Genomic DNA, 26,198 nt, shown 5'->3' with positions numbered 1-26,198 from the left:
AGCCAGTGTCTGGGTAGGGGGTTAGACACTGACCAATACTGATTCAAGGCCCAAGTCTGTGGATGTTTTTTTCTAACTTTCTCACTTTTCCCAATTATCATACTTTAACAATAAATTCTTTTAACTTTCATTACAGCACAGCAAAGACGAGCCTGCCAGGAATAGAGCCTTCCCGCTCCAGGGCTCTTTCAGGAGGCGCAGGCGCAGTCGCTCTCCCCGCAGCCTTTCGGGGCATGACGGGTAAAGGGGCGGGGCGCAGCGCGGGTTGCGCGCGGACTAAACGCGCCGTGCGCGCCCTGTCGGCCGCGGGGTCCTGGTGGGCTGCGGTCCCCGCGCCGCCGCGGTCGCCCTCTTCGGTGGTGGGAGGGGCAGACGGAGGAGGCGCGGCCTCACGGAAGCCATGTTTGTGGCGCGCCACATCGCGGCGGACCATAAAGATCTCATCCATGATGTCTCTTTCGACTTCCATGGGCGACGGATGGCTACCTGCTCCAGCGACCAGAGCGTCAAGGTGTGCGCGGAGCCTTGGGGCGGGGCCGGGCCCGGAAGGAGGGGAAGTGAGAGCGTGCATGATTCCCTGTTAGAGCGGAAGGAGCGGCGCTTGGAAAGGGGACTACTCCCCGATTTTGAGGCGCGCCGCTGGGCACGAGATTTGGAGCCCAAGGCGAGCCGGCGGCTGGTGTGCTCCTCCATCCTTGCCTCAGTATTGTGGGGTCACAGCCGCCCCCCGCCCCGGGGTGGGAGGTGGCACGCTGCCTTGCGCCTGCGCGGAGGGGGAGGGCGGGCGTCGTGGCCACGTGCGCGCTCCCGCCGCTGGGGGCCTTGGGAGCACGCGTGTTCCAGCCCGCGCAGGCTCGGGTCCTTGCGGGCAAGAGCCAGAGAGCCCCTCAGCCTTGTGTGCGCGAGGGATTTGTCAGACCGCTCGGGTTTGGGAATAGTTGTCTTGTTACCACGCTGGTTCAGCCAGGGGACTTTGCCTTGCGACTTGTAATGCAGTCAGTTCGCCTTGTTGTCTCAAGTGCTGTGACTTGTCCCCATCTTGGGGAGATTGTTCTCTCTTTATGTTCAGATAGGAAGCTCATCTCTTTTCGCAATGGAAGAAACATAAATCCATGTTTGTTTCTTACAGTTCGTGTAGATGCACACTGCTCTGACAAGCAGAATTTCTATGATAAGAGGATGGTCTTTGGGATTTAGGAACTTTAGAGATTATTATACAGTAAATGATAAGTCTTGAAGACGAAAGCTGGAGTGTGGATTATGTGTATTCTCGACGACTCCAAAATAACTGAAAAGCTGAAGGACAGTTTTTATCACTTGTTTTCACAGACAAGTTTGGTACTAGTCATCCCTCAAAGATAGTTAATAACAACTAGGCTTGGGGCGCCTGGGTGGCTCAGTTGGTTGAGCATGGGACTCGATCTCAGCTCAGGTCCTGATAGCAGAGTCCTCAGATAGAGCTGCGTGGGGCTCTGAGCTCAGCGGGGGTCTGCCTCTCTCCTCCCTCTCCCCATGCACTCACTCTCTCTAAAATACATAGATACATAGATACATAAATTCCCTTCTGAAAAATAGCGTTGTAATTCCTAAAAGATTTAAATTCACTTAAAAATTTTTTTAAATTGTGGTAAACTAACCATCTTTAAGTATATTTTATAGTTAAATGGCATTAAGCACAAATTCCATTGTTGTGCAACCATCACCACTATTCATCTCTGGAACTTTCTTTTCATCCTAAACTAAAACTCTACGCAGTAGCTTCTTCCCCACTGCCCCCAGCCCTTGGTCACTTCTAATCCTTTCGTCATAAATTTGACTATGCTGGGTATCTCAATATTTGTCCTTTTGTGTTTGGTTTATTATGCTTGCCATGATGTTTTCAAGGTTCATTGGTATTTGTAACATGTATCATAATTTCATTAAGATTGAGTAACATTGGGACATCTGGGTGGCTCAGTAGGTTAAGAGTCTGCCTTGGGCTCAGATCATGATCCCCCCCCCCATCGAGTTCCCAGGCAGGCTCCCTTGCTTAGCAGGGAGCCTGCACTCTCTCTGCTTGCCGCTTCCCCTGCTTGTGCGCGCACTCTCTCTGACAAATAAATAAAATTAAAAAAAAAAAAAAATTGATGGGGCGCCTGGGTGGCTCAGTCGTTAAGTGTCTGCCTTGGGTTCAGGTCATGATCCCAGCGTCCTGGGATCCAGCCCAGAGTCAGGCTTCTCCCTCTCCAGCCCCACCCCCCCATATTCTCTCTGTCGCTGTCTCTCTGTCAAATAAATAAATAAAATCTTAAAAAAAAAAGATTGACTATTTTGTTGTATATGTACACACTTTTTTATCCATTCATCAATCCACTTGTCGAATATTGCATTAATTTCTGTTAACTGAATATGCCAAACATTTTTTTCCTTATCCACTTATTGAATCTTTTAATCTTTCGATTTTGTAGGTTTTGTCTGTCAGAAGTAGTATTGCAATGAAAATCTTCATTACTTTAGCTTTTCGTGTGTTTTGACTGATTTTCTTAACCTCGTTCAAGTAGAGAAACTAGTGAATATTTTGAAAGCTTTTGTGAATAATTGGCATATTGCCATTTCCAAGGTTCTATTTCACACTGCCAGAGTATTGATTTGGTAGGATCATTATCCATGCCAGGCGTTATTAACATTTTAATTTTTGTAAATTGTGGTAAAATACACATAACATAAAATTTACTCTTGTAACCATGTTTAAGTGTATATAGTTCAGTAGTATTAAGTACATTCATATCTTTGTGCAGCCATCGCCACCATCTATCTACAGAATCTTTTCATTTTGCAAAACTGAAACTCTGTACCATTCTCCCTGTCATCACCCCCTGGCAATCCCCATTCGACTTTCTGTCTCTTAACAATTTGACTACTCTGTGTACCTCATATAAGTGGAATCATACAATATTTGTCTGCTTTGTGACTATCTTACTTCACTTAGCATAGAGTCTTTGAAGTTTGTACATGTTGGAATCTATGTTAGAATCTTCTTCCTTTTTAAGGCTGAATATGTATTGTAAATATTTCTTCCTTTTTAAGGCTGAATGATAAGCAAAATGTAGTTCATCAAAATTTCTTCCCTCCTTCCCTTCCTTTTAATGCTGAATATGTATTGTGAATTAACTACATTTTGCTTATCATTCATCTGTCAGTGGACTTGGGTTGCTTCTACATTTTTGCTATTGTGGGTAATTCTGCTATGAATGTGGGTGTACGGATATCTCTTTGAGACCCTGCTTTCAGCCCTTTTGGGTATGTGCCCAGAAGTGGAATTGCTGGATCATGTGGTAATTCTATTTTTCGTTTCTTGAGGAATTTATCACTTCTTTTTTTTTTAAAGATATTATTTATTTGACAGAGAGAGAGCGCACACATAAATAGGCAGAGTGTACACATAAGTAGGCAGAGCGGCAGGGAGAGGGAGAAGCATACTACCCTGCTGAGCAGGAAGCCCAGTGTGGGACTGGATCCCAGGATCATGACCTGAGCTGAAGGCAGCCGCTTAACTGACTGAGCCACCTAGGCACCCCTGTCGTCTATATTTTTTGATAGTTAAGAGTCAGTATTTTGCTTTTGTTGTTAGATATACAGTTGATCCTCATTATTAGCAAATTCTGTATTTGTGAATTTACCTACTTTTTACAATTTATTTGTAATTCCAAAATCAGTACTCATAGTTATTTGCTGATATGAGCACAGAGTAGCAAAAAATTGGAGTTGCCTGAAGTGCATGTTTCCAGCTGAGGTTAAACAGGGTGACACTGCTTGTTTGGGCTCTTATTCTGTAAACAAGTGTCCTTTTCCTTGTCTATTTTGTGCTGCATTTTTCACATTTTTGTTTATTTGTTGGTGATTTCACTGTTTAAAATTGTCCCCAGGTGTAATGCTGAAGTGCTTCCTAGTGTTCCTAGGTGCAAGAAGGCTGTGATTGCCCTCTGGAGAAAATGTTATGTGTTAGGAAAGCTTCATTCAGACAGTTACTGTTCGCTATGATTTCAGTGTTAATGAATCAATAATATACACTAAAAAGGTGTCATTAAACAGGTACATACATAAAACAAGGTTATGTATTGATTGGTTGACAAATATTTTGTGAACACAGGCTCCTACGAATCTTCCCTTGTCTTTCCCCTGGCAGCGGTGGTTTAGTATTTGCTGATTCAGTGTTCTCAGCAACATCGTAGAACACAATTTCTTCAATAACAAGACTTGACTGCAACTGTACTCATCTCTGTTACCTACCGTTACCTACGAGAGCACAAATTCTTTGACCCCTGAGTGCCCAGCCTGGTGTCTGGCACTCCCCAGGTTCTCAGTTAGTATGTGAATGAATGTTTACTTATTGGTTGTTGTTATTTTGTGAATTTATGTTTGCTTCTTTTGCCCTAATACTGATCCAGTGTTACTGTTTTTCATGTTTGTAGGAATATGTAGGAATAAAATATGTCTTTTGTTTTCTTACAGGTCTGGGATAAAAGTGAAAGTGGGGATTGGCATTGTACCGCTAGCTGGAAGGTTAGTATTTTTACAGTGCTTTTTAAAAAATTCAGATGTTTATTATTTATTTGGTATTATCAGTGACTTGCTATTTCTCTTTGAGAAAATTGTAAAATGTATACTTCTTTTCCTAAAGTATCTTATGTTTTTAACTATTAAAGTAACAAAAATATACTTCAGAATTTGAGAGTAGGAAAATGTGCAATTCTGTAGCATTCTAATATAACTATTTTTAGCATTTTGGTATTATTACTTACCTTTTTCTTTGCATATATATATATGTGTGTAGATATATATATGTGTATGTATATATATATATATATTTTTTTTCCTAAGTAGGCTCCATGCCAAGTGTGGAGCCCAACATGGGGCTTGAACTCAGACGCTGAGATCAAGACCTGAGCTGAGCTCAAGAGTCAGACACTTAACTGACTGAGCTACCCAGGCGTCCCGGCATATTTTTAATAGTTGTGATATTTTGTACAAGTTCTATTTCTTTTTTTAAAAACAGCTTTACTCAGATTACCATTAGAGTCATCAATTTTAAATGAATAGTTCAACAAATGTTAGGAAATTTATACACTTGTACAGCTGTCACCACAATCTAGTTTTAGAACACTTTAATCAGCCCTGAAATTTCCCTTCTGCCTGTTTGGGGTCAATCCCCATTCCCCACTCAAGCCCTAGGCAACCACTAGAACTGTTTTCTGTCTCTGTAATTTTACTTTTTCTAGACATTTCATGTAAGTGGAATTCTACAATATGTAGTTCTTTATGTCTGGCTACTTTCCCTTTCCTTGTGGTTCATTTATGTTGTGGCATGTATTAGTAGTTTGATCTTTTATAAACAATTCAGTGGCATTTACTACATTCACAATGTTGGTACAATTATCACCTCTATCCAGTTCCAAAACTATATCACTCCAAAAGGAAACCCTTATTTCTTGCTTTTTAGTTTAAAACTTAGTTCATAAATACTTTGATAGGTTTTTAAAGCCTGTTAAAAAACACAAATATAGCAGTAAAACAAATATACCAGTAAATATACTGTTTTGTTCAACTGATGATAGCTAATATAGTTGTTTCCTTTCTATTTTGATGACTATCTCTGCGTAATCTTTATTTCTTAGTTAGGTTGCGCTTTACTGGAAATCTAATATTTAACAAAATCTCACTGCTCTAGTGCATTTTTTACCTGATAGCCTGTATAAATAAGAATTAAAAGTGAAACAAAAAGACTGGACAAAACAAAGGATAAAAAATAAGGGTGCAAAGTGTACCTTTGGATGACATATTTACCATGTAGAAATTACACAATTATGAAAGTGTCCTGAGATTGTTGAGTGTGAAAGTGTTAGATATACAGAAGCATAAAACAAAGTTTATAAACATTATTGGTGGACTGGTGCTCGTTGTCATACTGTGTCTTTACCGGAAAGCACAAATGAACTTCTGTGGATGTGAAATGCTTTAAGACCTATCTGTTCCTTTTTCTTTTGGTCAACATGAAGAATCGAAGAATAGTAATTTGCCATTTTTCAAATATTAAAGGTAATGCTACTGAGCTTTAAATTATTTTCTCAGAATACAAGGATTTGGGCTTCTCTAAATTTGATCACTCATTGCTGCTTTTCCTGGAATAGTCCACTGTAGCCAGGTATCGGAATCGGTTAAGTGTTTTATTGCTATAGTTTCTATGTACTGTTAGGCTTTTGAAGCCAATAATTTTGATTAGTCTTATTTATTTTATTAGGTGGCCATTTCCTGTAGAGAGAATTTGGAAGTAAAAAAAATGGTGGACTGGTAGATCTTTTTTTTAAACCCTGGTTGGGCTAAACTCTGAAGCAGGTTTCTCTTAGCACTGGAAGAGGTCAACTTTATCCAGCTGGATTTTTCTTTATTAGTAAAATGTTAGAAGGACTTCAGAACGGCCACAATCCTAAATAGAGAATATCTTCTAAAAGTTAAAAATTTCTAGAACTTAACTTTTTATTTAAATGTGAAATTAAATAGCTTTTTGCTCTTACTGAAGTAAAAATATCTGTGCTCTATTTCCTCAAGTAAAACTTTATATGTGTGAAATATGAGTAAAGTCAGTTTTTTGTGGTTTTTTTTGTTTTTTTTTTTAAATAATTCCTCAGACACATAGTGGATCTGTGTGGCGTGTGACATGGGCCCATCCTGAATTTGGACAGGTTTTGGCTTCTTGTTCTTTTGACCGAACAGCTGCTGTGTGGGAAGAAATAGTAGGAGAATCAAATGATAAACTTCGAGGACAGAGTCATTGGGTGAGACATTTGTTGGTTTTCAGGGGTTGGGAGGATAGAATGGGGAGAGGGGTGCATGAGAATCTGAGGAGCATCAGTCTTTCCAGGAATGCTTCAGGCACTTGATAAGATGTTACCACTCCTCTCTACATTTACTAGTTCCATTTTTTCTCTTCCATGTTTTTCTCCTACTTGTTTATTTAATTTTGTCTTGGGCCTGAAGTGGTACTGAGGAGCACTCGTGGCATTGTTTAATTATAACTTTCATGATAAATCTGTAGTATTTGCTTTGTCATACAGTTGAGTGCCCTCTAAAAATCCATTAAAAAATTGTTTTTTCTCTTTTGTGGTTACCTTTGTTTTCTTATAAAATATACTCGGGTGCCTGGGTGGCTCAGTTGGTTAGGCGACTGCCTTCGGCTCAGGTCATGATCCTGGAGTCCCAGGATCGAGTCCCGCATCGGGCTCCCTGCTAGGCAGGGAGTCTGCTTCTTTCTCTGAACCCCCCCCCCCTCATGCTCTTTTTCCCTTTCCCCCCCCAAAAAAAAAAAAAAAAAAAAAAATCTTTAAAAAAAAAATATACTCTTCTTATCTGCTTCTGCTATTTACTCTAGGTCTTCCCTGATTGGATGTTCGAATTTTATTTATTTATTTTTTAAAAGATTTTATTTATTTATTTGACAGAGAGAGACACAGTGAGAGAGGGAACACAGGCAGGGGGAGTGGGAGAGGGAGAAGCAGGCTTCCCACTGAGCAGGGTGCCCGATATGGGGCTCGATCCCAGGACCTTGGGATCATGACCTGAGCCGAAGGCTCACGCTTAACGACTGAGCCACCCAGGTACCCCTGGATGTTCGAATTTTAAAAAGAGTATAGTGTGTGTACTGGTCAAGTTCCTTGTTTATAAAGTGAGAGAATTGAACTAGATTACCTCTAAGACCCATTCCAATGTTTTCTTTTTTTCCTCTTTATTTCTTGTAATAGATAATCAGGTACAAGGTATAAAATGCAGAAGGTACGAATGGGTGTATACAGTGACAACTTCCTCCTCTTTGGCCACACAGTTTGTTTCCTAGAGGCAACCACCATTATGAATTTTTTCTGTATTCTTCATATAGTTTATGCCTTTTAAAGGATATAAATACAGTGTTTTCTTTTCTGTTGCTAACAGTCCTCTTCACCTTTCTTACAACACTAATGCTTGTATGTTGTCAATACTGCTCTTTCTGCTGCATTTTATAAATTATAGATTATACATAACATATTTATCATGTTAACTGTAAGTGTACAGTTCAATAGCATTAATTACGTTTACAGTGCTGTGTATACATCATCAGTATCTATATTAAAACTTCATCATTCCCAATATAAGTTCTTTACCATTAAATAGTACCTCCTCCTTCCATTCTTTCAACCCCTGGTAACCTCTATTCTACTTTCTGTCAGTTTGACTGTTCTAGTATTTGTCCTTTATTTCACTAAGCAAAATGTTTTCAGGGTCCATCCATGTTGTCACATATTCCAGTTTCATTCCTGTTATGGCTGAGTAACATTCCATTGTGTGTATATCCCACATTTTGTTTATCCATTTATCTGTAGATAGACAGTTGGATTGTCCCTGCCTTTTAGCTATTGTAAATAATGCTGTAACTGAACTCAAGGGATTTGCCATTGGGGTGCATCAAATTGAACACAACCCAAGAAAGCAAAACACTTTTTATTAGGAGACAAGGAGATAGTTTCCAAAGCACTGTCTTGCATGGGGTTAGTACAGGAAGCTTTTATTCAGTGTATAGGGGGCAGGGACAGGGAGCTTGCATAAATACTTCAGTTCAGTTGCACATGCCTAGCATGTCAACATGCTAGTGTGTACATCTGTGTTCAAAAAATGGTGGAAAACTCTGCCCATAGAAGATCGTAATATAATGAGCCAAAGGTTAGGGGCTTTTGTGCGTGTCCTCAGCTCCAGTACAGCTCAGAGTGGGGGTCTCCTTGGCTGGAACTGTTCGTTCTCCAAAACAAAATATATTCCTTCCCTGCTCTCTTCTCCTCTTCCCCTTTGCTGATAGCTTTCAGCTTTTTTTTTTCTTTCAGCCTTCTTATTTGAGTACCTTCCCCATTGCATCCTAGCTAGCCAACATTGCTACTATGAACATTATTGTATAGATAACCTGTTTGAGATCTTGGGTTCAGTTCTTTTGGGTATGTACCTAGGAGTAGAATTACTGGCTCATATGGTAGTTCTGTGTTTAACTTTTGAGAAACTACTAAATTACTTTCCAGAATGGCTGTACCATTTTACATTCCCACCAGCAATGCACGAGTGTTCCAGTTTCTCCACGTCCTCACCAATGTTTACAGTTTTTGTTTTTCCATTGTAGCTTTCTTAGTAGGTGTGATATGGTATCTCTTTGTGGAGGTTTTTTTTGTTTGTTTTTGCATTTCCCTAATGGTTTATGATGTTGAACATCTTTTTATGTGCTAATTGGCCATTTATATATCTTTTTGCAATGTTTTGATTTATAAGAAATATATTTTTCATATGTATTTGGTCTTCCTAACACAGTTCCTGACTTAGAGATCCCAGAACTGTTGGAATTTTCTAAATGTTGAAAGTGATAAAGGCATCTTTTGTTATGTTAGGTGACTTTTGGAAAGTGCCTAAGAATGGGGGCTGGTTGCCAATGGGGCCAACCATGTGATTAGAGGGCTGGAACTTTCAGTCCCACCCCCTGACCTCTGGGGAGGGGAGAGGGGCTGGAGGTTGAATCATTCACTAATGGCCAATGTGTTACTCCATCATGCCTATGTAATGAAGTCTCAATAAAAACCCCAAAGAACATAGGTTCACAGGGTTTTGGGGTTGGTGAACATGTGGAGATGTGGGGAGAGTGGTAGACCTGAAGAGGGCATAGAAGCTCCTCATGCTTTTCCCCTTACTTTACAATTTGCATCTCTTCATCTGGCTATTTCTGAGTTATATCCTTTTATAATAAATGGGTATCTATTAAGCAGACTGCCTGTCTGCGTTTTGAGAGCTCTTCAAGTTGCTGAAGTGTGGGAAGTCTTATAGGATTGAGCCCTTAACCTGTGGAATCTGATGCTATTTCTTGGTAGATAGCGTCAGAATTGAGTTGAATTCTCGGACAGCCTGCTGTTACGTGAGAATTATTTGTTGGGGGTTATCCCCCCTCCAACACCCTCTGAATTGGAATTGGTACCAGAGTCCTTTACTTTTTTAGGGAAATGTCTATTCAAGTCCTTTGCCCATTTTTTAAATTGGGTTGTTTGGGTTTTTTGCTGTTGAGTTGGATATAGTTCTTTATATCCTGGATATTAGTACCTTCTCAGGTATATGATTTGCAAATATTTTCTCCCATTCTGTGAGTTGCCTTTTCTCTCTCATGACAGTATCCTTTGATGCACAAAATTTAAGAATTTTCATGAAGTCCAATTTATTTTTTTATTTCCTGTGTTTTTGATGTCATATTCAAGAAATCATGGCCAAATCCAATGTCAAAAAGACTTTCCCCAAAGTTTTATATTAAGAGTATTAAATTGTAGCTTTTTTTTTTTTAAGGTTTTTTTTATTTATTTGACAGAAAGAGACAGATGGAGTAACGCATTGGCCATTAGTGGGAGAGGGAGAGGGAGAGGGAGAAACAGGCTCCCTGCTGAGCAAGGAGCCTGATGTGGGACTCGGATCCCAGGACCCTGGGATCATGACCTGAGTCGAAGGTTGACACCTAACCAACTGAGCCCACTCAGGCATCCCTAAAATTTTAGCTCTTACATTTAGGTCTTTTGTTCATTTTTACTTAAGTTTTGTATATGGTATAAAGTAAGTGTACAACTTTTTTTTTTTCTTTTTTAAATAATCTCTACCCCCAATGCACAAACTCATGACCCTGAGATCAAGAGTCACATGCTCTACCAACTGAGCCAGCCAGGTGCTTCCAACTTCATTCTGTCATATGTTAATATCCAGTTTTCCCAGTATCTTTTTTTTTTTAAATTAACATGTAATGTATTATTTGTTTCAGGGGTACAGGTCTGTGATTCATCAGTCTTACACAATACACAGCGTTCACCATAACACATACCCTCCCCCGGTATCTGGTATCTTTTATTGGAATGACTGCTCTTTGTAGAGGCCGCTTTTAGACAACAGGCTTGAGCAATGGAATGTAAAGCAAGGTGAATACAAACAGGCCCATAAAGGCCACCCACCTCAAAATATCCATAGGCCCTAACTAACCAATGGGCTACTTACAACCTGGCACAGTTACCATAAAAGGGAGAATTCCAGAAGTCCCCATACTTCCTCATCTTCCTCCTTTAAATACAGCCTCCACCCACTGCCTCCTAGCAGACAGTCTCTATGCTGTCCTGCCTGCCACTCCCTTGTCGTGTATTCGATAAATATCTACCTCCTTTGTTCTGCCTCTGGTGAATCCTTTTACTGCCCGTTTTTCAGGCTTCTACCCAATAGGGTTGCCCCACATTTGGGGGCCCCCATCCAGTCGGGAGAGACACCACACCCTTTCCCCTTTGAATGGTCTTGGCATCCTCATTGAAAATCAGTTGACCAGATATAGAGAGAGGGTTTATTTCTGGACTGTATTTTGTTCCATTGGCCTATGTGTCTCTCCTTAATGCCATTATCATATTCTTTTAATTATTCTACAGTTGTAGCTTGCATGCTATTCATAGTTCTACAGTTTTTTTTAAGATTGATTGATTGAAGTAATCTCTACACCCAATGTGGGGCTCTAACTCACAACCCTGAGAACTAGAGTCGCCAGTCACGTGCCCTTAAAATTTTTTTTTAACGTTGGGAGGGGTTGGTCTCATTTTTTTCCCTAGGGCCTCCCTAAGGCAAACAACTGCTTGAGGGGAGAAAGAAGGGAAATGTATATAATTGGAGGGAGTTTTCTAACAGTCAGAGATGGGTCAATTAGTATACTGTAGGTTGGGTTGAGGGGTAGTGGCAAAGAAAGGATTTTTATTTGAACTTAGAGATAAAGGTTTTTCCCCCGTTATATTAACATAGAGCATTCTTAGGAAAACTTTCGTAAGCTGAAATGGCATAAAGTAGAGAATCAGTTACCATTAACTTACATGGAAGAATTTTTGAGTGTTCCTGAACCAAAAAATAACCTCTTTTAGGCTTTTCTGATGCCTTCGGACACATTTTGCTAATGTTTGCACAACATAAATCAAGATAAAGCACAGATACTTGCAGACACAGTTCAAAGCTGTTGAGGCTTGATGCTGAAATGCTGTGTAGGTCCCAGGGAAGGAGCTGGGTGGTGCCATTCTTACATATGAGGGTGCTTGCTGCCTCTCTAATGACTTGCAAAACAAATGATGAATGCTATTTTCTCTTGTCGTAAAAGCAAAAATCCTCTTCAGATTTCTTTTGGTTAGTGAGAAAGGCACTAAAGTAAAAGCAAAGTGGCATAACATAAACGTTTGAAAAGCAGGGGGTATCTGCATATTTATTTGTATTTAGTTAAATCAACTGCCATTAATACATTTACTATTTCAGCAATTGTATTGGTATTGATTATGCAATGGTGTTTAGAGACAAATGTTTGCAAGGATGCAGTCCTTGGAGTTTATGTGATATTTTTCTCATATTGAGACTCCTTAAGATGTATTTTAGTAATTATAGACGGTAAAGTACTGATTTCTAAATTTGGTTGATATTTTCAGTCAGAAATCTAGATGCCAGAAAGTAGCTTGAATGTGCTCTGGTGGCGTTCTGTAATTATCACAATGCCAGCTTTGTACCATTCTCTTGGTCTCTAGTAAACGCCTTCTCTTCAAGTGGATGGTGGTGATCCAAGTAGGGCTAACTGGCATTTATGTTTGGAGAAGTTGCATGCTTTCCATTGTACTATTAAAGACTCTTAATTCATTTAATTTACTGCTCGCAGCATACTTTGTGAGACAAAACTACCTATATTAAAATTTGAACACTTTCTAGTTTAGTGACTGGTCTGCTTAAGGGAGAGTCCTTACTCTTAATAAAGTTAGACTTTCTAAGGCAAACTTTTTTCTACCTTAAAGGGAATGATTAATTATAGGTCACTGATTTATTACGGATTGCCAACTGTGTATGTGGTATTTTGCTGTGGAGGAAATACAGACCCAGGTGGTTTTAAAATAATTTATTCAAGGTTATATACCTAGTAAAATGGCAGTGTGATTTTAGAGCTGATGTTCTTTCCACTCCACCATCTTTTCTTTTTGTATATAAATAATTTTTTTTTTCAGGTTAAGAGGACAACTCTAGTGGATAGCAGAACATCCGTTACCGATGTGAAATTTGCTCCTAAGCACATGGGTCTTATGTTAGCAACCTGTTCGGCAGATGGTATAGTAAGAATATATGAGGCGCCAGATGTTATGAATCTCAGCCAGTGGTCTCTGCAGCATGAGATTTCATGTAAGCTAAGCTGTAGTTGTATTTCTTGGAACCCTTCAAGGTAAGCTTACACAGAAAACCTGATAATATAATCTTAGTAAAACAAATTAGTAATTTTTTTTTTTAAGATTTTATTCATTTATTAGAGAGAGAGACAGCGAGAGAGGGAACACAATCAGGGGGAGTGGGAGAGGGAGAAGCAGGCTTCCTGCCAAGGAGGGAGCCCGATGCGGGGCTCGATCCCTGGACCCTGGGATCATGACCTGAGCCGAAGGCTGACGCTTAACGACTGAGCCACCCAGGCGCCCCCAAATTAGTAATTTTTAAGCTAAGCATTTGATGGTTTAATTTCCTTAAAACATTTTTCATAGCCATGTTTATTATTTTTAAAAAATACATGTTATGTAGAATAAAAATTCTCCTTCATCTGCCCTCACCTGTCATGTCTCTTGTCCCCTATTTTTATTCCATAGAAGAAGCCAGCCATTGTAAATATTTGGGTGTGCAAATTCTGGGCTTTTTCCATGTATATACAAATAAATATTTAGTATGTTTTTAAATATACAAATATATGCCAACACATGTATACTATCATGTAAAGGTAGATGCAGAACACACAGATATGTATAGACATATATTCTCCTTACTTGAAATTTGCCTTTTTCATTGACAAATACATTGTGGGTGTTTTTCAGTGTATTAGTATATATATCTAGTCTTACCTGATTTTTTTAACTGCTGTATAGTGTGACTCTGACTATATCATAGTTGCTTTTTTCTTTTTTAAAAGGATTTTATTTATTAGAGAGAGCACGAGTGGGTGGGAGGGTCAGAGGGAGGAAGAAGCAGACTCCCTGCTGAGCAGGGAGCCTGACGGGATCAATCCCAGGACCTTGGAATCACAACCTGAGCCACCAAGGTGCCCCTCATAGTTGCTTTCTATTAAATTATTTTTTTAAATTAAAAGAATAATGAATCACTTGGTAGAGAAAAAATTTCAGGGGCACCTGGGTGGGTCACCCTCCCCCACCATGGTCTTGCTTTTTCTCTCAAATAAATATAATCTTAGAAAAGAAAAAAAAAGGAAAAATTTCACATCTAGAAGAGTACAAAATGAAAGGTAAAAGGTTCCCCTACTAAAGAGCTAAAAATGCTCTTAATAATTCTGATTTTAGATTTTAATTCTGCTAGTTGCTATTGTATTTTTATTTATTTTTATTTTTTTAAGGATTTTACTTTTAAGTAATCTCTACCCCCAGCATGGGGCTTGAACACAGCTCCAAAATCAAGAGTCGCATGCTCTCCCAACGGAGCCAGCCAGGCACCCCAGTTACTATTACGTTTATAAATGATTTACTTATGCCTCTGGTTCTTGCTGTGTTAGCTTTAAACAGTACCTATACTTACTATACAAAAGATGAATTTAGCACATTTACAAAGCTTTCCATTTCTCAAGGTATGACTAGATAGATATCTTTTTTTTTTTTAAAGATTTTATTTATTTATTTGAGAGAGAGAGAATGAGAGAGAGAACATGAGAGGGGGGAGGGTCAGAGGGAGAAGCAGACTCCCTGCCGAGCAGGGAGCCCGACGTGGGACTCGATCCAGGGACTCCAGGATCATGACCTGCAAAGGCAGTCACCCAACCAACTGAGCCACCCAGGCGCCCCCCCCTTTTTTTTGTAAGATTTTAAGGAATCTCCAAACCCAACATGGAGGTCGAACTTACAACCCTGAGGTCAAGAGTCCCATGCTTCACCGTCTGAGCCAGCCAGATAGAGATATCTTATTTGTGGGAATGTTGATGATGGTTTTTTAGTTATATTGGTAATTATCATAATTTCAAATGATACGTTCATTTTCTACTAAGTGATTTATCAATTTTTAGATTAGATATGGACTTACCTCTTTTTTTTTAAAAAAAGAAATTACCGTATTTTGCTTCTACCTCCCATTCACCTATTTTCTAATATTTTGTTACGTTGCTTTTAACTGGCAAGGGGACAACCGTGTATTTCACTCCTTGGGGAGATAAGGGATTAGTTTCCCATGAGCCTTTGATCACATTTTTGTCAACTGATAAATACTTAACCTTGTTTTATGAGTGTTTTTGTTTAAAGATACCTTATTTAGCATATGTTGCTGATTCATTAACATTGAACTCCGCCAGCAGCATTAAAACTCATGTCTGAACAAAGCTTATCTAATACAGTATTTTCTCCGTAAGGCACATCATAGCCTTCTTGCTAAACTTAGAAACACTAGATTGCATTTCAGTACCACATTTGGGGACCATTTTAAACAGTGAAATCACCAACACAAAGCACAAAAATGCAAAAAGCAGGGTGGTAAATAGAGTGCAACACTTGTTATCAGTGTGAGAGCTCAAATAAGAAGGCAGAACCTCACCTTGTTTGACCTCAGCATGGAACATGTGGGTCAGATGACTCATTTTTTGCAGAGCTGCTCCAGGCATGTTCAGGACCGTGAAAGCCCCAAGTATTGGATTTTGGGGGTTACAAACATTTTAGTAAGCAGGCCAGTTTACAAATAAAGAATCTGCAAATGATGAGGATCGGCTGTATCTACTTTCTCAGAGTTCCGTTTGTATACCTTGGTCTTTATTCTCATCATGCATCTTGGTGTCCTTGTGTGTTAGTCTTTTCTATCTTTTTGTGGTTATAAATAAGAGAGTAGTATTTATGGCTAGTAACCGGTATTGGTATTTCTTTCCTGTCAGGTGCTCTGTTTTCTTAGTAGCTCACTCTCTTACCTAGGGCTTGGCTGAGTTTTAGCTGAGTAGGTGGAGTGCGTTGGCAGAATTTCCTTGTAGGGAGTATAAACCAAGGGAACCAAGGGAACCAAGGGAACTGGCAGGCTGGGGTACCCCTGAATTGCAGGAGGACTTGATATGGGGGATGGAGCACCTTAATTTTTGTTTCCTCTTGTTCCTCTCTCTGCCAGTTTTAGAGTGCTAGTAAAGCTTTAGTAATAAAGAACTCTTTTTTTTTTTAAACCTTTTTAAAAAATTACGACATTCTGTTTTTAGCTTTATGAGGTTGGCAGATGACAAGGTCAGAGGTTAAACAAGGGGTCATATTCATAGGGATATTACTTAATGTGGATGAGGGAGGCAAAGGAAATCAATGTTGGAATAATTAGGCATAGAAATAAAAATAATAATTTAACCTAGAGTTCACTCTCTTATAACTTATCTTTTGCCTTTTTAAAAATGAAGTTGACCCCAGTTGAATCTAGAAAAGAGAATGACGGGAGTATACTTTTTGTACAAAGCACTTAAAATCCTTTTTTTTTTTTTTAAGATTTTATTTATTTATTTGACAGACAAGCGAGAGAGGGAATACAAGCAGGGGGAATGGGAGAGGGAGAAGCAGGTTTCCCGCCGAGCAGGGAGCCCAATGTGGGGCTCAATCCCAGGACCGTGGGATCATGACCTGAGCTGAAGGCAGATGCTTAACGACTGAGCCACCCAGGAGCCCCGCACTTAAAATCCTTTTGCCATGAATTGGTCACCGTAGGATTACTTTTTATTTCATAGTTAATGACCAAATCTTTCAGGAAGAAAAATTCTAAGACCTCTTGGTTGTCTTTTTTTTTTTTTAATCTACTGAATGCTTGAAACCTTTTGGGAAAAGAGCTACTTTTTTTTTTAAAGACTTTTTATTTAGAGAGAGCACGCGAGAGATTGTGCACGAGCAGGGCAGGGACAGGGAGAAGGAGAGAGAATCTCAAGCAGACTCTGATGAGTGCAGAGCCCAACATGGGGGCTCGATCTCATGACCCGGGCCAAAATTATGAGTCGGTTGCTTAACCAACTGAGTTATCAGACGCCCCAAGAATTACTGTCTATTAGCAAAAGGATGGTATCATTTGTCCCCATGTTGAGCATTCTCAAGGACATACCCTCTCAAGGTGTGGCTGTTTCAGATGTATGGCAGGGATCTAGTCATGGTAGTGGCATGCTTATTTGTGGGTTGTAGAGCTACTTGATGCCAGGTTTTTCTAATTCTCTGAATTAGATGTATATTAACTTGATAGTTATGTAAAATAGTTTTCACTCTTCATTTCTAGCTCTCGTGCTCATTCCCCTATGATAGCTGTAGGAAGTGATGACAGTAGTCCAAATGCAATGGCCAAGGTTCAGATTTTCGAATATAATGAAAATACCAGGTTAGTACTGCTTTGGTTTTAATTATTGTTCCAAATTGCATTTAATTTTTAAAAATGTTATTTCTTCATTGGTTCATTGAATTATGCATGATTCATTACACATTTACTAATTTCCTATGCTATGCCAAGTTCTGTGTGAGGCTCTGATAATATAAAATTAAATGGTATAGAGGAGAAGGTAACTGATTTTCTAGTATGTACCATCTCGCTGGGAAAACAAAACAAAAGTGGTAAAAAGTGGTGATGAATTTTATAAACTGGGAGAATCAGGATGTTAAGGGTTTACTATACTTGGGTGGAGAGGGCCAGGAATTTTCACTCCAGACAAGACTTAGAGGATGAGTAAAGGTTAGCCAAAAAGGGCAAAACGTTCCAGATCGAGAAAACTCATATGATAAGGTAAGTGAACAAGAGAGAACCTATATATATATATATATTTTTTTTTTTAAAGATTTTATTTATTTATGAGACAGAGACAGCGAGAGCAGGAACACAAGCAGGGGGAGTAGGAGAGGGAGAAGCAGGCTTCCCGCTGAGCAGGGAGCCTGATGTGGGACTCGATCCCAGGACTCCGGGATCATGACCTGAGCCGAAGGCAGCTGCTTAACAACTGAGCCACCCAGGCGCCCTGAACCAATATATTTTTATTGTAGTTGAAATATAATAGGCAAAAAGGAGTGTGGTGAGAAATAAACAAAGCTTAGATCTGTAAGACCTAGTGTTCAATGTTTAGAAATTATTTTATGGGTAATGTGAAGCCACTGAAAGATTTTTAAGTTGGGGAATGATAGGCTTGGATGGTAGTTCAACTCTTCCATAGGTGTGGAACGTATTTTCGAGGGCAGCAGTCCAGGTGGGAGATTATAGCGGCTTTGGGATAGAGTAGTGGCAATGGGGATGGAGAGAAGTGGGCAATTGGAGAATAATTTAAGAAATGGTATCAATAGGATCTGATGACTGAATGGAGAAGGTGAAGAATGGGGGAGAAGCAATTGAGATGATTTTCAAGCTTCTGGCTTAATAGTTCAATGGATGGAATGTAATTTCTTGAAATAGGGACATCTGGAAAGAAGACAGATTTGGGTAGAGTGTAGCACCACATGATGGAAAATTTATGTTGGGTCATGTTGAGATACCTGCAACACCTCTGAGAGCTGTAAAGAGGTGTACTCAGAGTCTTAGAGGACAAAAGAGCAACCATCAATTGATTAGGTGGGCTTCACATGTGCTAGACAACAATCTTGGGTCTAGGAGTCAGATATTAGGCAGGGCCAGAAGCAGAAGAGAAGAACTATAGTCGTCCCCCTTATTTGTAGGGGATATGTTCCAAGACCCCAGTGGCTGCCTGAAACCTAAAATAGTATCAAACTGTATATACTATATTTTTTTCTATACATACATACCTGTGATAAAGTTTTGAGTTAGGCAAAGTATGAGATTTATAATAGTAGCTAGTAATAACAGAAGAATTGCAATAATACACTTTAAATAAAAGTTATATGAACTTTCTCAAAATATCTTATTATGTTGTACTCACCCTTCTTCCTGTGATGATGTGAGATGATAAGATGCCTACGTGATGAGATGGAGTGAGGGGAGTGATGGAGGCATGTGACATAGTGTTAGGCTACTGCTGACCTTCTGACGATACATCAGGAGGATCATCTTCTGGATGGCAGTTTGATCGTGGGTAACAAACCGTGGGAAGTAAGACTGGCTAAGGGGGGACCACTGTATTTTAATTTCTTGGGGCTCTGCAATTCAGAATGTTTTTGAGGGGTTCTTATTACCAGCCCTCTAACTTCCCAGATTCTTGATTTCTTCAGAGTCTCTGTACGCAGTGCTGTCCAGTAGAAATTGCTGTGCTGATGGAAATGCCCTGTGCCTGTGCCAGCTAATGTAGTGGCCACCAGCCACATGCAGCTGTGGAAGCTTAAAATGTGCTACTACAGCTGGACTGCATTTGTTCATTTTTATAAATTTAAATTTAAATTTTAGGCACATGTGGCTAGTGGCTGCAATATTGGCCAGCATAGTTCTAGATTATAGGAACCTTCCTCTAGAACTTTTTGTGGTTTTTGTAACCTTTTAAGCTATTAAAACTATCTACAGCATAAATAGCACATTGTTTTTTTATAAACTTTTTTTTTTTTTTAAGATTTTATTTTTTTATTTGTCAGAGAGAGCACAAGCAGGAGGAGTGGCAGGCAGAGGGAGAAGCAGGCTCCCTGCTGAGCGGGGAGCCCGATGCAGGACTTGATTCCAGGACCCTGGGATCATGACCTGAGCTGAAGGCAGCTGCTTAACCAACTGAGCTACCCAGGCATCCCTAAACATTTTTTTTTTTTTTTAAGATTGTATTTATTTATTCATGAGAGGCAGAGGGAGAAGCAGGCTCCCCATGGAGCAATGGAGCAGGGGAGCCCAATACGGGACGCGATCCTAGGACCCTGGGATCATGACCTGAGCCGAAGGCAGACACCTAACCAACTAAGCCACCAAGGTGCCCTATAAACATTCTGAAATTTTTAATCTAAATTGTTTTTTCATTAGGAAATATGCAAAAGCTGAAACCCTCATGACAGTCACAGATCCTGTACATGACATTGCCTTTGCTCCAAACTTGGGAAGATCTTTCCATATTCTAGCAATAGCAACCAAAGATGTGAGGATTTTTACATTAAAGCCTGTGAGGTGAGTTTTTGAAGCACTTACTAATTTAAAAATGCTCTTAACTCATGATTATTTTCATTTGTGGAGAAGAGTGATGAGGCAACTGTGATCTGAAGAATGGCTTCTTCATTGAACATTTTATCTATAAATATATGCGTTTTGGGGTTGGGGAATTGAATAAAGACAGGAGACTTACGTTTTCTTAATGGCGTTTTCTTTAGGCTGATATGATGAATTGGATCCTCTGAATATAATTGGTACTCTGTAAATGTTTGAGCAAACGAGAGGTGGTAGTTTACTTAGGGACAGTTAACTTAGCACTGAGACATTCTTGTGAATAACCTATTCAGGCTTTAATTTTGGAATTGTGAGTTTCAGTTCTTTTCCTTTTTTCCTTCCTTTCCCCCTTCTATTCTTCCCTTCCTACTGCTTTCCTTTTAAAATTAATTTATGTATTTTATTTCTCAATCTAGTTTGGGGGAATACAATCCTTTTGTTTTTCTTTTCTTTTCTTTTTTGAGAGAGACTGGGTGGGGGGGCCCGGAGGAGCAGAGGGAGAGGGAGAGAGAGAATCTTAAGCAGGCTCCATGCCCAGCTCACAGTAGACACGGGGCTTGATCTTACAACCCTGAGATCATGACTAGAGTCAGACGCTTAACCGACTGAGCCACCCAGGTGCCCCTGTTGTTCCTTTCTTCCATGAAATAATCACTGAATAATTTTTATGTGGTAGGATCATGCCAGGTGCTGGGGAGTCAAATGAAAGTGACATGGCCCAGCTCTCAATGAATTAAGGTTGGGGGGGGGTGTGGGAAGGAAGGTGGTGGTTATGGATATGCACATTTTTATAAAATAATATGGTAAGTATGTGAGACCATTTGTATTTTTTAAATTAGAACTCTGTGTGTGTTTCTGTGTGTGTATGTGTGTGTGTGTGTAAAATCTTTAATCAGCATTTCTCAGGAAGATTTTTTTATTAATAGGAAAGAACTTACTTCTTCTGGTGGGCCCACAAAATTTGAAATCCATATAGTGGCTCAGTTTGATAATCATAATTCCCAGGTCTGGCGAGTGAGTTGGAATATAACAGGAACAGTGCTAGCATCTTCAGGAGATGATGGCTGTGTAAGATTGTGGAAAGGTAAGATTTTAATGAAGGAATTGTTGCTCTGTGTTGCTATGTCAGAATTTTCACTTAGAAATGTAAATTCAGAAATATTTTGGAGAAAATTACCTTTCTACAGTTACTTTTACATTAATGTCTTAACGTTAATTTGTGTTATTTTGAACCTCCATCAGTTTATCTAGTTCATGGCAGTTATGACTGATTGAATTGTTTGATTCCATGTGGAGCAAAGCAATTTTTAAAACTAAAAGTAATTGTAACAGAATATGCGGTATCTCCAAAAGATACCGTTTGCTATATATGTAACCTTTGTGACTGCTCTAAAACTCAGGATAGGACTACAGACGTCTCATATTAAATAATTGCTTTAGCCAACCAGCCCTTAATAGGAGAAAATCCAGTATCTTCCCCAGTTCCTCTCTGCAACTCTCAGAAGTTGAATCTTCTGGCCACTGATTCTGAAAGTTTCTTGTAAGTGCCATGCTGGCTGAGAATTCAGTCTAGTAACTCGATGCTGACTGTGGTTCCTGCAGCATGGTCTGCATTTGTCCATGGACGTTTATCCACTGGGCAGAGGTGTCCTTGGTCCTTGTACCACTCTAGTTGGTGGCATCCCACAGTTAGGATCCAGACTTACAACTTAGTTGGTGTACCCTGAGCAGTTACTGTTACTCTAAATGCAGTTTGGCTGAGTCTCCTGTAGTCATTTTTAGCTGTGGTAGAACCAGCCCAGACCTCAATTTCCTCAATGTCATTTGGTATCAAGGGTTTTGCTTCCTTTTCATGCGCCTGGGCTTTAGTCAGGACCACCCAGTTCCACCCCAGCAGGCTCCCTAACTTGAGTTTCCTGGGCCCAGTGTCTCCAGTGATCTATTTGGCATTCAAAGAATTAGGCCATGTTGGGTAGGCCACTCAAACCCCAAAGGTTTATTACTTGCATCGATCTCTGAGGACATTAGGTACCCACATGACCTATACTTGCATAACTGAGAAGACAACTCCATTACCCTACATATGCATGTAATTGAAATTCATTATCATGAAGGCGAAGAATTTATTTTGATACTAATGTTAATGTAAATTAGAGAATTGTCTTTCTTAATAATTATCTTGTAAGGAAAGGGAATGGTAAAAATTTTATGTTTTTTAAATTAATTCTTGTAAAACTTTACAAAATAATTGTTAAAATTGAGATATATGTCTTTCATTTTAAATATGTCTATAACCTATATCTTGAGAGAAATGTAGTCTTCTTTTTTTAATTGTGCTAAAGGACTTGACCACAAATTTGTGCCCTTGAGCATAGCTATTAGTCATGTTAATGTATTTGACCATTTTCTTTTCAGCTAATTATATGGACAATTGGAAGTGTACTGGTATTTTGAAAGGTAATGGGAGCCCTGTCAATGGGAATTCTCAGCAGGGAAACTCAAATCCTTCCCTAGGTTCAAATATCCCAAATCTTCAAAATTCATTAAATGGATCTTCTTCTGGCAGGTAGGCTGTTTTGTGGGAAAACTAGAAATTACCTCCTTTTTAAATCATTCTGGTAGCCATACTAAAGGTGTGTGATTTCATGGGTTTTAAGATTGAAGAAATTCATACTTAAGTATATAGTAGAAAAAGTTCACTTTGTTAGCACTGTGTTTAGCTTACATGGTCATATTTATAGATAGATTGTTAAGCCCTTAAACTAAATTATATTCTGAAATATAGTGGTCTGTCAGAAATATAACTTTAAGATTTTACTTTGCTTCTAAAGTGAGATGAAGAGGAAATCTGGGATAATGCTGAGGATTTTAGTCCTAGATGAGCATAAGTATAGTGGTAGTAGTGCAGCCTTTGAATCAGGTCAAGCTGAAATTTTAAACTGCATTAACTAAGGCTTCATAGAAGAGAGTGAGTTAGATGTGTTTTTTGTGTGTGTGTTTTAAAACTTTAATGGAGATTGTAAGAGGAAATGGTAAATTCTGATTTCTTGATTTTTTAAATTTTTAACATATTTAAATTCTTGTTTATCTTAATAAACAATGTTTGATGTGATCTCAAGAGTCATCCTTTTGTTTTTATATTCAAATTTCAAATATGTGAATTTGTGAGATAAACTTATTTTAATATGCCTTTGTGAGTAATTTGGAATGCAATTCAGGAAACTTCAAAGCACAGCCTTAACAAATTGTCCTGTGGTTATCCTGTTGTCATCTTAAATAACAGAATTCTATTTAAAATTTCAACTATTTTTATATTGTTATATTTTTATATATAAAAAAAAGTCCTGCTGTTTAATTTTGAGGTTTAAGTATTTACATGAAAACAATTTCAGGTTACCACAGAAGATACTAGATTATAAAGACGATTTCATGAAACAGAGGATACTACTGTTAATTAAAAAAAAAATCTGGTTTTTGGTTGCTGTCTGTACTGCATATATTGTAAACAGCTTTGAAGTTTTGATCTGTATTCTTATTGTGCCAATAACCATGTGTGTTAGATCTGTGATGCATTTTCCCTTCTCCATTTGTATTATGTCCTTTAACAGAAAGCACAGCTGAGTACCAGCTAACTGGAGTAACTTTGCTGTTTTGCTGCTTGTTGCATGCACACAGGAATGGAAAGCGAGCTCCTTTTCCCCTTCCCCAGCGCCGTTTGACCTCTCCCAAGATACACCAGCAGCCTGCTTACTACTAAACGCAATCCAAAAGGCCTTTAAAAATCCAGTGTATTTCATTTTTTTTGTACTAGCCAGTTTATTGACACTATTTGAAGCTTTTGAAATATAAATGGAGAGGCTTTTTGTTGAGACGTTGTCACCAAAACAATTTTTTGAAATGTTCCTGAAATTAACATGGGTTTTAAAATTAAAAGGATTGTTACTATCCTAATAAGTAGTTGGGAGGAGGGAAAATATCACTTTATTCCATTTGGAGAACATAGGCTTATTTCTTTTGTTTTCTAAACAGTAAGCTAAAATGATGAATTTTTATAATTTTAATTTGAAGGTTGAATAAATATTTTTCATAAAGATTGTTTTGAGTGCTAATTTGTTTACCTTTTGTAGAATTGGTTTACACATGATATTATTTAGTGCAACTCTGTCATTTCTTTGTAATATTTAAAAAATATTAGTAAAGGAGTGAGAGAAGTAGTAGTAAAATGAAAGTGATTTGACTGTACAGTTTGTGGCCAAATTAAACATTTGGTATTGCTTCATTTTATAATTTGGTAGTAAAATGAAGACATCTTTGTAAATTTTCAATTCATATTCACTAAAGAGCTTAACGTTTCTAATATGTGCTTGTATATTTTTTTATGGTATGATTCCATGGCTTAAATTTTTCTTCAAAATTTGGAAACCTACTGTAAGAGGAGCAGTTAAAAATTTGCTAAAATTGTGCATGCACATTAACCTCTACATTCCAAGTCTCAGGAATTTAATTTAGTTGGCTGCCTCATTTAGTTCATACTCTCTAGAACTTTGACCTTAATGATAAAGCTATAAGTCTTTGCTAAAATGCTTAAGTATTACGGGTAAGTTAGAAAATGGCAGAAGAATAACAACAGGACATACTCTTTGAGCTCTTTTACTTAACAAAATTTTGTACTATTTAAGGTTTTTGCAGAAAAGCACCTGAGTATTTTCAAAGGTCGTATTTCTTCAGAAGTATATTGCAGTAGCTGGCCATACTATATGACAGTATATTTGGATTGGTTCTCAGTGCCATGTATGCACTAAAAAACGTGTGCCTGCTGCTACTTCAAACGAAGCATTGCTTAAAATAAAGAAAAAGCTTATGAGATTTGTAAATTTACAGGATAGCATCAGATATGTTTCTGAAAGATTAGAAAATGTTTTAAATTATAAAATGTCTTTTTTTGTAACATTCATACTGGTAATTTTTTTTTAACATTTTAAGTTTAACAGATTGTATTTCTTTCTTTCAAGTTTCTATACTTGCTTAAGCAAGCTTGATTTGAGTAAGGGTCTTGATTTTTGCGATTATGTTCTGTTAGTTTTGGCATGAATATACTAAAGCTTTTTTTTTTCAGCATGTGTTTTCTCCTCTTTGGTTCTCTTTGTATTTACTACTTTTCTCTTTTTCTTCTGTTTTTTCTTTTTTTTTTTTTTCTGTTGTTTTTGTTTTGTTTTGGTGTTTTGTTCCTGTCTTCATTGTTTCAGGTATTTCTTTCCCCCTCTGGATTCCCCACGGGCTGGATCGAGATGGTCCAGTTATGCCCAGCTCCTTCCTCCTCCTCCTCCTCCTCTGGTAGAGCACTCTTGCGATGCTGACACTGCCAACCTCCAGTATCCTCACCCTCGCAGACGATCTCTCTCTCGGCCTCTTAATCCCTTACCTGAGAATGAAGGGGTTTAAAACACTGATTTAACACTTAAAGGCCTTATTCAAGTGCTTGTAAATGCTTTCATTCCTGGCTGCTTTTTGTTTTTCTTCATTTTCTTTTAGAAGATTTTTCTAATTTAGGGTCTGTCTTGCATGTATTACAACCAGAACACAGTGTTTGGAACCTAAATGTGTTTGTGCTTCTGCATCAAAGGAACATTTGCCTCACTGGTTGATAACCTTTGATGAAATGAGATAAGTACAAGTAACACAAACTGTGAGTTATAGTAGCTGATTTCAATTTCAAAGTGCCTATTCTATTAAGTTTTATTTTGAACTGTTACGATGTTAATTTTCTTATGGTTTGTCATTCTGGTTGATGTGAAAGGATTATCATAAAGTACACTTTGCCTTTGAGACATTAAGAAATGTTTTACATTTTACAGGCTAATGTTGGAACAACTAGTTTGTAAAATAAATCATTCCTGTGTATAAAGCAGCAAAACATAATAATGGACTGTTGGGTCTTTTTTAAAAAAAAAGAAAAGAAATTGCCTTTTACTACTTGGAATTACTGTTTAAAGCTTTTGTAATTATTGTCCAAGTAGATTATTTAATAAAATATGTTTTAAAAGATACGAATC

The 26,198-nt window shown here is 38.5% G+C and overlaps 1 protein-coding gene across 2 annotated transcripts; it reads left to right on the top strand.

Moving 5' to 3' along the window:
* Window positions 1–287: 287 nt before the first annotated feature.
* Window positions 288–26,182, top strand: SEH1L (SEH1 like nucleoporin). 2 transcript variants are annotated; one of them, XM_021683021.1, is made up of 9 exons: window positions 288–511; window positions 4,492–4,542; window positions 6,666–6,812; window positions 13,074–13,285; window positions 17,317–17,415; window positions 19,969–20,109; window positions 21,072–21,229; window positions 22,561–22,711; window positions 25,392–26,182. In XM_021683021.1, the coding sequence occupies exons 1-9, from the start codon at window positions 401–403 to the stop codon at window positions 25,585–25,587; spliced, it is 1,266 nt and encodes a 421-aa protein (XP_021538696.1). In that variant the 5' UTR covers window positions 288–400; the 3' UTR covers window positions 25,588–26,182. The 2 variants fall into 2 exon arrangements, with proteins under 2 accessions (XP_021538696.1, XP_021538694.1); XM_021683019.2 differs by having other exon boundaries at window positions 296–511; window positions 23,754–25,741.
* Window positions 26,183–26,198: the final 16 nt, after the last annotated feature.

Source organism: Neomonachus schauinslandi, chromosome 14 (assembly GCF_002201575.2).
Source record: "Neomonachus schauinslandi chromosome 14, ASM220157v2, whole genome shotgun sequence".
Taxonomy (NCBI): domain Eukaryota; kingdom Metazoa; phylum Chordata; class Mammalia; order Carnivora; family Phocidae; genus Neomonachus; species Neomonachus schauinslandi.
Note: the sequence above shows the minus strand (reverse complement) of the source record. Positions and strands in the feature narration are given on the sequence as shown.

Bases quoted from the DNA above. Each gene is read 5' to 3' on its own strand.
- SEH1L (XM_021683021.1), top strand. From the start codon at position 401: ATGTTTGTGGCGCGCCACATCGCGGCGGACCATAAAGATCTCATCCAT. The intron at 20,110-21,071 runs GTGAGTTTTTGA...TTTTATTAATAG, and splicing joins TTTACATTAAAGCCTGTGAG to GAAAGAACTTACTTCTTCTG. The intron at 22,712-25,391 runs GTAGGCTGTTTT...TCATTGTTTCAG, and splicing joins AATGGATCTTCTTCTGGCAG to GTATTTCTTTCCCCCTCTGG.